General features: G+C 42.1%; 1 protein-coding gene across 1 annotated transcript in view; it reads right to left on the bottom strand.

Annotated features, from left to right (window-relative positions):
* Positions 1-837: 837 nt before the first annotated feature.
* LOC306714860 (receptor-type tyrosine-protein phosphatase delta) overlaps positions 838-16,063 on the bottom strand; it is a 138,840-nt gene continuing 123,614 nt past the window's right edge. The window contains 11 exon segments of the mRNA XM_079185019.1: positions 838-1,309; positions 1,609-1,744; positions 1,927-2,081; positions 3,012-3,137; positions 3,355-3,481; positions 3,638-3,816; positions 4,733-5,018; positions 9,417-9,571; positions 9,675-9,794; positions 11,635-11,810; positions 14,579-14,702. Of these exon segments, the coding sequence (XP_079041145.1) occupies positions 1,241-1,309; positions 1,609-1,744; positions 1,927-2,081; positions 3,012-3,137; positions 3,355-3,481; positions 3,638-3,816; positions 4,733-5,018; positions 9,417-9,571; positions 9,675-9,794; positions 11,635-11,810; positions 14,579-14,702 (1,653 nt within the window). The 3' untranslated portion in view covers positions 838-1,240.

Below are 16,063 nucleotides of genomic sequence, written 5' to 3'. Positions count from 1 at the left end.
GATCATATACTTTTCTTCATATATTATGTCTATATATTTAGAATGTTCTATTTATGCTTTAATATATATTTCACACGTATTTGACAATCTTTACCATATATTTATGAATTCATATATCTCGTCCAATTCATCAGGTTCTCTTCTCATCCTTCTAACATGGAAGAACTAAGATAATCGGTAGCAGCAACTTTATACTTTGCTCATCCCTGTTGATTCCACAAAGCCCCAGTTATTCCTATGGGAGGAGTTAATTACCATGTATGTGATCATGGACAAAAAAAACAAAAACCTAAAATAACTCTTGAACAAACTTACGTTTTGGTAGTATGAATTCTGTTCTGTGCAGCAAAATGAATGAAACAAATATAAACAAAATGTCTTCTTTTTAAAAAAAAAAAAAAGCAAAGAGAGATCCTCTGCTAAATAGCACATACTTCAGAACAGTTCTACAGCTTTAAAAAAAAAAGAAAAAAATAACAATTACGTAAATACATCTTATCACTTTCTTCCAAGCAATACATTTGTGTAAAAAAAGGAAATTCACACAGTTCAAAAAAAGCACATCAGCTGTATAATAAAGTACTAAAAAACTAAATCAATAATTTGTATTTATTTCATATATCATTTGAGCTTTACCCTCTCCAAAATTTAGATGACGAACATTGTGACAGGAAAAGTGGTGTTTATTCATTATTACTTGTTGTCTGTCTTGCTGTTGTGGACCAAACATTGTCTTCTTTTTCAATGGTTTATCTGTGTGTACTTGATAGCGGAACTGATTTATTTTTTCTTTACAATGTGCATCAAGTCCCCCCCCCCCCCCCCAATTCTGTGTGCCTCCGATGTCTCTCGTAATGGTTCATAATCACTGATGCATTTCTGACGATGTCATTATTGTTCATTTATATTTTTGTTGTGTTGGTTTCATTCAGTTTTATGAGCCCCAAAATGAATCCTCGAAGCAAGAGAAAAGATAATTCCAGACGATGCTTCAACAGTCAGGATTCCCTCACTTTGTATCAAGGCGAGGTTTTTATCGGGGGGTCGGGAAATACTTGGTCCTCCGGGAATCATCTTTTTCATTTTTTGACAAGTCATGTCACACATCCAACACTTAATGAGTTGTTAGCAAGGAGTTAAGGAGTACTTTCTCAAGCAGGAATTTATGGCTCAGAAGAGAGGCTCACTGGGTTTTCTTTCCAAAGGGCCCTCTGCTCTTTTTCTTCCAATACTGGGTCTTTTACGTTGCATAGTGATCAAAGCTTCCCAGGTACTCCAAGCCAGCTCTGTAGCAGAACTGGTATTGATCCTGGAAGCACAGAAGAGAAGACTTCAGCTCACAGGGATCTACCATCTTTGGTACATTGTACTTCGAACGTGACTATTTATCTTTTTTTGTAATACAAAGGTGTAAGTAAAATATTGATTGGTTTAAAAGCACACTTGGAATCTCACCAGCCCTTTTATATTTGGCATGTTATCAAATCGGTAACACACAGAAACTGATTCCATGTGTTCTCTAAACCATAGTTACATTACTACCTCAGTACAGTTGCGAGTTATGTTTTTTCGTTGCCAGTTTAGTGGGGGGAAAGAAAAGCACCTCACCTCTGTCTGCACCATAGCTGGTCTCTGTGTCCGTAACATTTTCACTGTCTGAAAGATATCTACTACGCCCTCGTATCTCATTCGTTCCAAGACGATGCTGAGGGTGATGAAAACTCCAGTTCTACCAACACCCGCGCTGTGCGAGAGAGGCCAGAGAAAGCAGATGCATATAGAAAAGGTTCTGTCAAACAATGTACCATTATGCAGTATTTGTGTAGAAATATATTCTTTGCAACTCAATAGATGTTTGCACCCGGTTTAATTTTCTACGAAGTGCATGTTGTATGGTGTGGTGGGTGGTACTGGTTGATCACTTACCTACAGTGGACTGAGATAGGCCCATCTTGGCCAAACTGCTCTTTTGTTTTATGTACTTGGCCAATGAAATCGATGAAGCCCTCTCCTGATTTTGGCACTCCTTGTTCAGGCCAGTCTGTGAACTGAAACTGCCTGACTGTCCGCGACTGTCCATCCTGGAACCGAAAGAGAGAGGATGTACAGAAGCAGCTCTTAGAATCAGTCAGAAATATGACAGAGAGAACTTTGAGTGAAACTAGGAAGTGCAATCCGAGATGTTTCACGGACGGCCAACCCATAGCAGCATCTCCATCATGATCCGCAGCTGTGTGGGTTTTACGGTGCAAGATGGACGTTTGAGAAGAAATCTAGCACAGGTGCAGAGTAAAGCATCAGAGAAACTGTTGTGTTATTAAAGATGTCTGTCATTTCCCCTGAATGTATTAAACATGAACACTGAAGATGCTAATTCCTTTGATGTGCTACCCTCGACAGGGTGCTTGGAGAATCGACTTTGAGGGTGTGCATTACTTAAGTGATATTGTATCCCCTTGATAAGAAGAGCAATCCCATTGACGAGACAGTGTAACATGCACTACAAAGGAAGGAGTCGGTGCCATTTATCTGTGTAAGCCTTTGATGGAATTAAAAACTCTGGCAGCTCACTGCTGCCGGCACTCATTTGTTTTTACACTTTGACATGTGTCATAATTCCCACAAATATATATTTATCCTTATGTTACACTTTAGGCCATAGTTTGGTATAAACAAATACTTGATACAATGCCAACATTTGGAGTTAATGACTACTGCAGTGTTACATCTGGTGCTATCGAGCACCAACACTTTCAAACAAATCTTTCTCGAAGTAAAATCATGTGACAAAATACATTGCATATGGGAATTCAGAAATTAAAATAGCCAGTTGGTTTCTCAATAATTAAATTATTATTATTTAATTTTATAATGCATCCAGTGCCCCCCATGACCCATGGTTAGGACACGACCCAGACTTTGAAAAGGCAATACACTCGACCAAACTGTAAATTATAGCACTGGAGTTAGTTTTCTTATCTTTAAACTTAGTTGGATGAAACAAAGCTTACCCTGGCGTCAGTCACTTTGAACTCTCTCAGGATATACTGGGGCATGTTATACTCAGCCATGGGGTCCACCACAAAGTACTGGTATCTGGCTGACCTCTCCGCTGGCCAGTACTGGTGGCACTTTTCCTGTCGAGTGAAAAATAGAAGACCACAATGAGCCACAACATTCTCTTCATACACTCGCTTCATTGTGTTCATTCCCAGAATTTTCTTCATTCAACTCCTACTGCATCTTCAGCTGGTATTCCATATACGCTGTTTTGTAATATGCTTTTGTGTTTGTAGCCAGAAGAAGGTTAATCTGCCAAAAACTGTGGAGACAAAAAAAAAACAGTCGGCTTACCCTGCCCATTTCTCTAAGCTTGGTGAGCATTACGACAATAGTAGAGTTGTGCTCCCAGAGCTTTCTCCAGAAGTCCTCCGTGGTCTCTGCCAGTGGTCCTTGTGTGGCAATGTATGCTTTCTGTTGCCTGTGGGAATGCATTAATCACATTATGGAAAAGTATGAGTATTGTATAAGTTTCTCTTATGACTCTTTCATTGAAAAAAATGTAGTTTTTTCAAGTCCAATGAATTGACATACTGGCCATCTTATCAGCAATGGGTGTTAGCACGTTAGCACTTACCTGTACCCATCAATGAAACTGGCATTGATGTAGTCGGAGCCTTCAACTCCTCGAATGGGCTGAAGACACACACGCGTGGACTCGTATGGCATTATGTTAACAAGGCGGTTCTTGAACTTGTTGCAGGGAAGATTGGCACTGATGAATCGTGACGTATGGGCTTTAGTGTTAGCTAAACGCTGCATCGAGACAGAAAGAAAGACACCTTTCAGCACTGACATTCTGGTGTTTTCCTAATTACCCTAGTGACTGACTGTTTGACATTAAAGGTGGATTGTACTTTACATAGATCTAAGTACTATGAACGATCACATGCTTTTGTATTTTGTCCTGCTCCCTAAAGAAGAATCCCCAATAATAGGCTCTACATAGTGGGTGATGAAATCTACACACCAGTGTACTGTGGTTATATACTATTTCATGTAACCATAAAGTACAGAAATGGCATCAGTGATTGCTATCCCAGCTTGCCTTTGCAGGGGAAAAATGACAAGTTATGATGACGACAGGGGAATGGATCCCCCAGTGAACCTGAAGTGGACAGAAGCATCTAACCTGTTAATCGTCTCGTAATGGAATCAGCATCCATCACAGAGCACGAAAGTAGGTGCGTGACGAGCATGGCAACACGGTGCATGCAGCAAACAACAAGGACTGCAACAGCTGGAAAAGGAGGGTTGAGACTCTCATTGTAAATGCAGAGTACATTGCTCAAGTCCCTCTGTGGTCGGGGAAACCTGTCTTTGGCGTTTGTCGTGTAAACCAAGACCCCTGTAACCCAAGGAAGTGGAGCTATGGAAAGGGCAAATCAGACATGGAGAATTTATCCTATGTTGGGTTGCACAAGCAAGTCAACTAAGTGGAATAGAGAGGAAACCACAGGCCCCACACTGTCTAGAGAGCCTAATGAGAACTGGAAAAGAGTTGGGGAGTTGTACTGAGAATTCCCAGTCAATGGCACAGGGGCACGCAGTTGACTTGGAAAACGGTTGCCAATGGGATGCCGGTACATTCTTGCGGCACATGGCAAGTTCTTAGTGTCATGTAGGAGTCGAAAGCTGAAACACCGCTCATTCATAGTAACACAGTTTGTACCTTGAACTCAAGTTCCATGCCGGTGACATTCTCTCCACCCTCTATCTGCGTCAGTTTCTGGATGTAGGCGTATAGGTTTCTGGCGGGCACTTCGGTGGTGCCGCAGTTGACGGCCTCCTGGAGCGCGTCATGTATGAAGACGTACTGGTCCTCTGTCTGCACCATGTAGTTGCGCTGGGCACGCATTAGCGTTACATGCCCGTAGATGTCCACAGTCTTCTCGTGCTTGATACGCTCCATCATGGCATCAATCACGATGAAGCAGCCTGTGCGTCCCACCCCAGCACTGCAGTCGAAAAGAACATAAAGAAGGAAGCGTGTTATTGGATGGCATTCTCAGTGGTAGCAGCACAAGAAAAGGGAGGTTATAAAAATGCATACATTTTAGAGAAACATGTTTAAGGTCCCTACTTTGACAAGTTTGAGCTTTTATTATCATACCTTCTATAAATGAGGAGCAGTCCAGTGGAAGGTAAGGTGTCTTTTCTAAACATGTACAAGGGCGTGAAGATCTCCCTTCTCCCATTGATGAGGCCAAAAGGTAAACTCTCTGCGCCAAGTTTGCCACTGTAGGATGGACCATTTGGCTTGGAGTGTAATTAAATCTGAAGTGGCACTGTGTGGAGAAGAGGGCTTGGCAGTCACAGCCTTCAGCGGGCTCACTCCTGCCTTTGCAATCTAGTCCCCCCCCCCGGACCCCACCTGTGCTCTCCAATCCATCAGGGCTAATCACTTACGCAACGGTAACATTTAACCTTTATCTCATGGTTCCCGAAAAGTGCCACTACAACAAATGCACACAGAGATGTGCGTGCACAGACGCAATTTTGAGACTTTTTTTTTTTGTTGAGGGCTTCGTTAATGTGCAGGGCAACTTCTGAGAAGTGCAGCTGACTTCAATTAATGCCATTAGATTAGCACAGTGCACCCAAAAAAACCCGAGAGAGCTTCAGAAGAGGCACTGAAAGGCAGGTCTCCTCGTTGAGATTCACATCGGCACGTTGTTGCATTAGTGTGTTAAAAATGCACAAGTGAACGAAGCGCTCTTACATAGAGGGAACATGTCTCTCTCTGACCTCCTCTTAAAGACCAGCCACAGACTGCCGACAGTTAAGAAACGCTCACCCCCTGCACATTACAAGTTTTTTAATATCTCATGCCTCAGCACAGAGGATGTTTTCTGATGACAATTTATTTACCGTGGGGCGACAGGGTGGTGGTAAATCTTGTTCGTTAACTCTCCTCCCACACCCCGCAAAGCACGGCACTGACGAGACAGTACCTCGCGCTCCAAAGTAAATAGGTTATTCAATCCATTAAGCCGACATGCCTACGAGGTGTGAGCCATGCTCTCGTGCCTCCTCCTTCTGATGGAGCATTTGTTTTTCATTTGCTCTGAGACACGGAGAGAGAGAGAGAGAGGGGTTGAGAAGGAGAACTCGAGAGGGAGTAAAGTTGGTCCCTGGGGGCCAAGTCTGGTTAATGTGCCATGCTGCACTGGAACTGTGCTGCGAATGGAATTAAGACACGTATGGGAGTCATTGGCTTTAACAAATGATCTGATGATCACTTTCAAAATGGCTGACATTGGCTGAATGAGACTGAACTTTGTTTTGTGTTGTCACGAAACTCTTCAAAGCTCGAGGGCGTTCACAGAATCGGCGTGCGAGTCGAAGAATCAAGCCGCTAAGAAAAGTGAAAGACTGCTGAGGGATATTTGAAGAATGAATCTCTGCCAGGTCCGAGTACACCTCAGCCCTCGGGCGAGGGGATGCAGAAACTAGGAGAGATTTGTCCCTCCACCCCAGCTGCTTCCAATCTGAACACATTTTACAGTGCAGACCTGAATGTGGGAGAGTGATGACCTGCGAGAGAGTAAGTGACAGAGTGACAGCGTTGAGCTCGAGAGACGGAGACAGAGGAAGATGAGGAATGGGGGAGGGAGGTGAGGAGAAGGTGGAGCGGTGTTGTGCAGGTAGAGACGCCGCCGGGTTACCTTGGAGTTGTGTGGTTAGTTTTTCTGAAAGACTGAGCAGCAGGAATATATATTGAGCAGCATTTTATTCTGAAATGTAGGAACAGGAAACGCTGGCAAAATATGCGCTATTCCTTTTTATCGACAAGTGATGGTGTGTGTGTGTGTGTGTGTGTGTGTGTGTCGGTGCAGAAAGCCGTCGGTAAGTTTGGCAGTTGAAGGCGAGCTGGCGGACTGACTGCACTAATGACCTGACACTGCCTTTTCAGCCAGTGAAGACCAGCTGCTTTGGACGTCGACACACATTAACTATCAGACTAATATGCTTTCCAGGAGTTTAGGGAATAGGGGATGGGGAAAGAGAGTGCCGTTTAAAATACAGCCGCAATGAGTCCCGAGAAGATAAAGCATGAGCAGCAGTGGAAGTAATTACATGTGTATTGTTACCAAATCTCTTGCCGTCAGCTAACCTGTCACCGTTTCCCCACACTGCCTATTTAGCGCGCTCACATTTACTCAAATTCACCAGGATCGCCTCATTGCTGTTAATGGAGTCAATAATACTTTTTAGTCCTTGATTACTTTTCAAAATGTGACAAGTGCATCAAAAAAGTCATTCATTCAAACTACCGGGTTCCTGACTTTTGTCAGGCATGTAGCCGCCACCAGTAGCCAATGCAAGCAAAGTTATTTGTCTCAGGTGTCTCAGTTATTTCTTAACTCGGAGCACTTACAATGGATTCCAATCAGGACTGTCATTCACAGTGAGAAGTCCATAGAAACCTCTCCAATGACCCTGCAGCATGATGCAGTGTTCTTGCAGCCCATCAGTATGTTCACTTGAAGCAATTGTGCCAAAAAAAGCAGGTAAATACCCACTTTCTGCTTTTGCTGGCACTCTAGATATTATTTGTCATTCGCAGCTGACATACCTTAATTGCTAGGTGAGTGGACTACATTCTACATTATGTGCTGGCTTCCACAGTAATACAGAGACTGTTGTTTCATCAAAAGTTTCCCTTCACAGCCGCTGGGAGAGGCCAGCGCTCTCCACGACATTCAATCATGAACTTTTAACCTCTTCCGTCACCTCACAGCGCTTGGGTAGCCCTTTAGCTAGAACAGCAAAACAGTCCCTGACCTCTGGGTTAGTGAAAGCAGCAGGAACAAGGAACCCAGGAAACATGCTATATAATGCGTCTGGGGGGCAGATTTGATAAGACAAACTGGAATTTCACCTTGTGAGAAGTGTTGAAGAAGTGCAGTGGAAACACATTGATGCATTTTGCTTATTATTGTGAAATACTCGTGTGGTGGAAATGATGTACTAAACCCATATTTACCGTAAAATGTTGAGCATGTGCTACACAAAATGCTCTGCTTTCATGGCCCTAAGTCATTATCATTACCTTTCAATTAGATACAATTGTGAATCTTTACTTTAGTTTACGGTATAGTTTATGGACAACTGTCTGATTTCCTCAATTTTACAGAGTAAAAATCTCTGTCTTGAGGTGTTTGTGTGGAGGAGTACAGACGTATTGTAGCTCAGGATCTGTGTTAGTCAGGATAAATTAACATGGTTCTAATTAGTGATTTACAAAGAATAGGTACAGTGCAGCAACTAATTAATCAGCTACTTCAGAGACTGTACCATGTTGTTAATTATAGGCCGTTTTGCATGTGCATAAACAGCTTTAGCTACGATACTAAATATCTCTATCTACGGTATATAAGTATGCAGATAAAAAAAAAGCGATGGCTCTATTTAAAATTGTGGTCAAAGATGAAGTGAAGGAAAAGCCTCTGGAAGGATTTGGAGCTTGGGAATGACTGTATCTGATAGGGAGCCAGAGGAATTAAAAACTCCCATCTGCAGAGTGACATTAATTCCTGCATTCTGCTTCATTGTAGAAAGTCCGGATTTTCAATTTGAAGCGATTCGGCAACTAGTTCTAATTAACTACAGCATGTGGTAACTCTAATTCTTCAGTAATCCCCCTTCCTTTTTTTTTGTCACTTTCTGACACAAGTTTGTATCTATTACACACACTGTGGCTGTTGCTCGGTTTTTGACTGTCTCTTTCTACCCCTTCAGTCACTTGCTTTCTCTGCGCTGAGCCTCTGCTGACTTGCTGAGTTGAAAGGAGCCAGAAGTCTGTGTTATATCCCTCTGCCTCTCTGTCGGAAGTGCGGCCGCTTATGTAGCTAAGGGAAGCGAAGTTGGCGTTAAAAGTTATTTGTTTCGGATGCAATAACCCAGGGGATAAGCCAAGGACTTGTGGGCTGCTGATGTGCGACATGTTAGTGGTGTAGCAAGGGACACGACAGGTCTGTGTGTGTGTGTGTGTGTGTTTGTGTGTGTCAGCGAGTGGGAGGAAATGTTTGAGTTTGCCGAGGGCAATGACACTGGTACTCTTTGTGCTGTGATGTTGAAAACACCCTCCGATTTTAAGTGCCTTCTGTGAAAGCTAGTAGGCTGATTTGTTTGGGCTTACATCGGGCCACAGTTTACTCAATATCAAATATTCTCCTTTCAGCGTACACTTTTTCCCTCTGGTTCATGTCTGATTTAGTTTTTAAAAATATCACCCGGATAACAAAAAAACACATTTTGTCATATGTATTCATATATTCATTACAGCAAATGGAAAGAACAAATCAATTTCATGCTTCAGGATGTTTTGGTGATACCATGTTGTTTCTTACCTGCAGTGTACCGCCATTGGCCCCGCATCCGGAGGATTGCAAGCTTTCACCCGCCTGAGGAAGGCCAGGAAAGGAGTGGGGTGCTCTGGTACCCCGTGGTCTGGCCAGGCCGTGAACTGGAACTGCCGCACCTCTCTCTTCTCACTGGAGCCATTCTGAATTATGGAGATGGAGAAAGGTTAGTGAAACAACGACTTGACAAGTTGTTGTGGGGTCTAAGTCGCTACCGTAGGACAAGAAAATCCAAACGCTCCTTACTTTAAAAAGTGCAAATGTCCTGACACAGTATGTGGCCAGCTCTACTGTGTCTAGCAGTGTCACTTGGATGAGGCCGTACGTCTCTGTCGCTCTTGTTGGCCAGTATTGGTCACATTTAACCTGCAGGGGAGAGACACATTCCATTACACATGGTATGGATAGGAATGAACACATTCTGCCATATACTTAGAACAGAATACTCAAAAACAACAAGCTTTATCCACTGTAGGTATATTCACAAAGTAAAAATGCTCTTTTTCAAAAATGCCCTGCTTCACATTCAAAGTATTACACAAAGTCAAGTAATTTCCTGCTGAGTAATCAACTAAATGGCCTGAGATATTTGTATAGAGCCGAGAGAGCTATTAATTTTCCTGCCGTACTCCATAATTACAAAAGTAACCACAGTTTCCAATCATATCACCGGCTCAGCCCTATTGCCATTTGACTGCACAGCTTTGTTTCCCGGTTAACGGCCAATAAAAAAATGGTTCCATTATCGCATTACTGCTTAGCTGACAAAGGGAAGCCCTATAGGTGTTGGGGAGGAAATAACTGGGTTCCAATTCACTTGTTATTCTTCAAATTGTCCATTAAACTGATGTGGTGATAGCCGTATTTTCAACACAATGGCAATGTCATCGTGCTTAACAAATCCTGGGGCTATGTGACTGTCGAAAAGGTATGACCACTGGACACCAGTTGTGTCACTGGAGCATTCAAATATCTGAAAAGGTGTACTGTACATTAATTTCATTACCTAAGCAGATGTTATGTCCCTGACACCAGTAGCAATGGAGTGATTGTGACACCGGGAGTAGTGAAATGATTCATAATGGCATTTACTTGCAAATACTCCAGCTTTAGATATGTACAACATACAAATACAGCTTGAGTGCTTACCAGAGAATGATACCACTGATTTATATAAAAGACGGGAGCGGTTGGCAGCAACAGAATCACATTATGCACTACAAATGTCAAACAACATAATGGTACGGAACAGATCAGAGTGGGGGATGTCTTGCAGGAAGCCTTTACGGCAGAGCCAAGAAGCACTCCTCTATCACAAAGCATCTATAGAGTCAAACTGACACCTAATTGAAGAATTATGCATTTTACAGCACCTCCGATATTAAAAAGTCAGACGGGGGGAGCTTATTTGCTTTGCAGATTGTACAGATACTGAGTGAAAACTGCTCTGTGGATTGAGTCAGCACCGCTGTTAACACGACGCCGGGCTCTTAGAAAAGGCATACAGGTGTGAAGGTCAGTGGCTTGTGGAAGCTCTGTGCAAGCTTTCATCCGCTCAGTCAAACACTGTAAGATGTGGAAGAGGAAGGGCTGACCATGTGTACCTTAAAGGAGTTGTGAGTGCATACAGCTGGCCAATGGTTGCTTTCCAGTGTCTCTTTATCACTGATTGTAATCCAGTGCTCTCAGCAGTGCTGGGCTAATGAATGGAGCCATGCCACTAATCAATCCGAAGTAAACAACAACAAAAGTGTTTTAGTAAAGAAAGGATTGAGCACATCAGTGGGTAACAGCGTGGAACTTGGCTTTGCCTGGAATACAAAGGCTTCTCGGGAGGGCCGGAGTACAACACACTTCACAAATGAAACAAAAGGACAAGGACTCCAAGATGACTGTCACTTAGAGAGGGTGAACAACGTTGGAAGAATCCATTCTGCAAATCTCCGACGTCAAATCAAGAATGGAAAAACAAATCTTATTTAATTTGCTTTACAAAAAGGCATTTGTGTGTAAGTAACTTGCTTGACTTTGCTCAGACTTTTAAATCATCGGGTGTTTTCATGAGTTGGGTTTCTACATTCCGAAGCTTAGAATAAAACAAATGTTCCCCACACTTCTGGGTTCAACCCCCGTGATTTCATTTGAGTAGTGCCTCGAGAGATACGGAGCGCCGCAGGGTAAATACGTCTGTGTCTGTGTCTCTTACCCTGGACCTCTCCTCCAGTTTGGTCATCATGACGATGATTGCGCTCCTCTGCTCCCAGATCATCCTCCAGAATTCACCAAATGTCTCTGGCAGGGATCCTTGGGTGGCAATGTAGGCATTCTGCTTCCTATAGCCATCAATGTAGTTGGCGTTGATATAGTCACTTCCAGGGATACCTTAAAACAGAACGTGTAGATGGCGGGAGTTACAATCAAAAGGCAACATCTCAAATACAATGTTTCACTTTGTTACACAATATAGAGAAGAGGATACATGTCACAACACGGTGGCATTTGTTGCTTCCTAAGTTGGTCTAAGTATTGGATTTAGGTTCAGATGACACCGCATGAGGATTTCCTCAGTGTCTCCAAAAATGAATTCAGTCTTCTGAAAGTATGAAATCGAAAAATAGCATAAAACACTAACATTTGGACCCAGCGTTACAGTCAGAGTGAGGATTTGTATTTGCTATCAACAACACGTTTAAATCGACAGTGTTTGTGTTCCCGTTCCATATCTGCAACTGACTTACCGATAACGCTCGGTCTGTAAAAGTCTATCACATCACATGGAGGAAAAACAAACCAACAAAAAACTAGCAAAACAATCCCCCCCCCCTTCCCTCCCTTCCTCTCTCCTCCTTCCCTTTGCTTATATTAAATGAAAGGCACAGCAGCCTTTTCCAATCCAGGCGGAAGAGACGGAGCTGACAGCCAGTCAATGCTTCAGGACTGGCAGTTTAGGGGCTTCGTGCACACATGGTCGACCAAGATAAGTCTCATCTGCATGGACGCCACGTATCAGAGAATCCCCCACTCTCCAACTGCATCCCCTCTCCCCCAAACTCCCTTTTCTCCCAGGTAACTTATTCAACAGCAAAAAAAAAAGGAAAGGAAAATGGAATATGAACACATTCAAAGATTTTATTTTTTTTCAACAGTCCCCCGCCCTCGCTTTTGCTGTTGAAGTTGTCCAAACAGCCGGGCGGCAGTACATTTCCGTGATGGACAAGGGATAAATGCAATTAAGCCCAGTGCGTTTTCAATTTGAAAAGAAGAAGCAAAAAGAGACATTACTGTGGATTAATGAGAACGAGGCAAGTTGTTTAATGCACATTTGCAAATGGCTTTTGCCTTTGTGCTTTCTGTCACTCAGGATTTGTATAAATGCAACCATTCTCTCAGTCAATATGCTTATTGAGAAATAAACATTGCTCCAGCGTTGTTCAGTACTCTGTACCCTTCATAGGAAAGCAAAAGAATCTGTAAATGAACAGATTTCAGGCTACAACACTGTAATGCTCATAATGATGATGATTCCTAGTTGTTGTTCATGTTTAGACATTGTGCATCTGCGAGCAGATGTCGACTCACACTTTCTCAGATTACCACATTGTCTCACCTCAGAACGGATGGTTATACAGTTGTCACATTAGATTTTTTATGATATGTTCTGAACAAATGACCTCTTTGTAGAATAACAGGTTTGTGACAGCTAGCACACACTAAATATAGTTCAACGGAAAAACTGCATAAATTCCCTTTTAATAAAAGTAAAGTTCCAAAAAAGAACATGCTAACAAATACTGATACATACTAATTTAATTTAGAAACTGTACAAGTTGGCAAATGAAGGGTGGGCAAAGTTTTAGGGATTAACTTTAGAAACATGTTTAATCCCGCTAAGCGCATGTTTTGTGCGCTCAGGCAACTTGGCAGAGGTCAAAAGTAGAGCAAATTCAGGAAGGTCACGACAAAGTCCACAAATGTACTTGCGCATCAGTGCGCCTGTGTTCTGAAGATTCTGCTGATCCATCCCAGCATCAATAAATTCTGAAAGTAGCCGTCTTCAAATTCTGATGTCAAATCCCAAATCCCCTTTTATTCAAATAACTCAATCAAAGTAAACAATAGACGCATAGCTTGCCAAAAGGCTTTAAGCCTCAGAAGGAAAAGAGGAAGTCCCTCTTGTCCCCCTGGCTGATAACTGCTCACTTGCTACAGCACAAAGGCTCCAATATGGTCGTGCAGATGTGTTTAAACGCCCGGCTAATGGAGTTCCATCAACACTCGGCTGTGTGTCGTCTCCGAGAGACTGCAAAAAGGGGCTCTTTGAGCCTTTATCTGTCTGTTTTTGTCACAATAGCCATTTACTCCTTTGTTTATTTTCCTTCGCCCTCCGCGGGAGCAGCTCAATGGAAATGGTTAATTAATAGCCGTGTGTGTGTGTATGTGCAATTGTGTTTAATCCAAGAAACTAGTGAGGGAGCCAGCACTTAACTAGCCTTTTCAAAATGGCCTTTCATTCTTTAGAAGCTGCACTGTACAGCGCAGCACTTCTTTAATGTGCCAGACACTTACTGGGCTGTTTCTTACCAGTTGTGCAGCCGCATCTTGAGTCTTAATGTTACTAGCGAGTTTTCTGTCAGGTAGCACATTGGCAAACACATATCCATGTCAAATGTGTACCCACAAATAGGTAATGTGATGTGTACAAATAAGCAATGCAATGTGTATTGCAAATTTAAATTATAATAAATGACAGTTATAAATAAGCTAAGATGTCTATCTTCCAGTGTACTCACTGTTCTTGTTTCAATGTCAATAAACTGCCCATGGCTTTATATATATATAAAAAATCACCTGCTATAAAGTCAGAAATATAGATGCTGGTAAACCTGCATCGCTCACTATAGGTGATTGTTTAGTCTGACTTGAGTGCTTGCCTCAGCATTTAAAGTCAAAATTGCCAGTTTCTAAAGCCGTCACTTCCTTTGCAAGCACCTGAGGCATAAAAGGAAAAAGTAGTCCGACGTGCTTGTGGAGCAATATAATTTAAAAGTACAGCGTGGTTGCACTCCGCGGGTCTCAAAGATACAGTTGGCCTGGGCTGTCTGTCCAATCGATACAGCAGCTGGGAGGGAAGATGTTGGTGGGCGGCATACCGTCAATAGCAGAGAGCAAGACTCTGGAGTGGTCGTAGGCAATCACGTTGGCATATCTGTTCTTTGGTTTGTTGACCTCCAGGTTAGAGTGTTCCCACGTGAACTGCTGACCAGGGTCAATGGACTGTGAAGTAGAAGAACACTTTTTGTTACAATGGAATGTTATATAATATATAATATGAACATTTAACAATAGTTCCTTGCTTGGATTGAATTCAACTCAATTCAACGTAATTGCCCATGAGATGTTGGTGTAAGATCAATATCACAAAGCTTCCTGCACTATATTGAAAATACTATGTTATGTTTTCATCTCTTTAAGAATGTACTTGAATCTTAAAGCCACATCTAGACTTGTATGTTTTAAAGATGTTTATCCAGCGCTTTGAGGAAGGCAGTTCATAACAGTCAAAGCTCTGAGTTCCAATCTATTTCTTTCATGTCTCTACACTGACATATTTGGCTAAAAATATTCATTTGGTATTAAAGTCTTTCATAATATTGATTTTGAGTTCTGCTGTTAAACCACATGTGTGCACCAAAGTGATGCAGAAAGATTGAAAAATATTGATAAATCTCCAGTTTGCCCTGCAATGAATACTGTTTGCCATCAAGGTCAAAGAATATACAAGACTGAATATTTTAAGCTTACTATTTACACCAAGTGAAGAGACTAATACACGCAGCATTTTACAAGGGAACATAAAATAGCATGAACGCGCAAGCATCCCTAGACCTGTCAGTTAGAACCATGCTTCTCTCTGATGACATGGCGTGTCTTCAAGTTGGCTGCAGTACAAATTGCCGCCTATGTTTTCAAAGAAATCGTTTTTTTAACTAATGCAATCACGTGTGTTTGTCATTCATATTCCAAATCAATATATAACTTACGGCTTATGCTGGCATACCACACTAATAAACCAGTGAGTGTCGTCTTTTCAATGAACCTGACCATGAGCAAAACGTGTTTGAAGTTATTCAGTCCAAAGATGATTATTGATCTCTGACTGAAAGCTGATTTAATTGATGAGTAGTCTTCCCCAGACTCTTATTCTTTTCCAGTTAATTTAAGTAGAATCTGTTCTGGCCCCTTGGTATCTTGTAGAAAATGGGTTGTCAACAGACACATGAATCTAAGATGACAATTTGGTCTGCAAAGCCTAAATTAAAGCATTTCATAGATGGAAATTTGACTGGAAGCGGATAGCTTTAAGCTTTAGGAGCAATGTGAACAATTTGTTGTCTTTGGCATGACATAATTGCTCCATATAAATGATTAGATTTACAAAAAGAAACATTCCAAATCGGTCACAAAGGAAAAATCTTGTGTTCCATCAGCTTTCCTCATTTGAGTCGTAGGACTTTACGGCACATACTAGAACGCCACACTTGAGACCAGTTCAACAGAATTTGCTATCCAAGCCCTCTTTCGGCATTGTAAAGCAGAGATTGACAATGCTCCCTCATCACCGATAAATGAGCCAT

This window comes from Pholis gunnellus, assembly GCF_910591455.1.
Source record: "Pholis gunnellus genome assembly, chromosome: 23".
Lineage (NCBI taxonomy): Eukaryota > Metazoa > Chordata > Actinopteri > Perciformes > Pholidae > Pholis > Pholis gunnellus.
The sequence above is the reverse complement of the archived record's forward strand: the minus strand, read 5'-3'. Positions and strand labels throughout refer to the sequence as shown.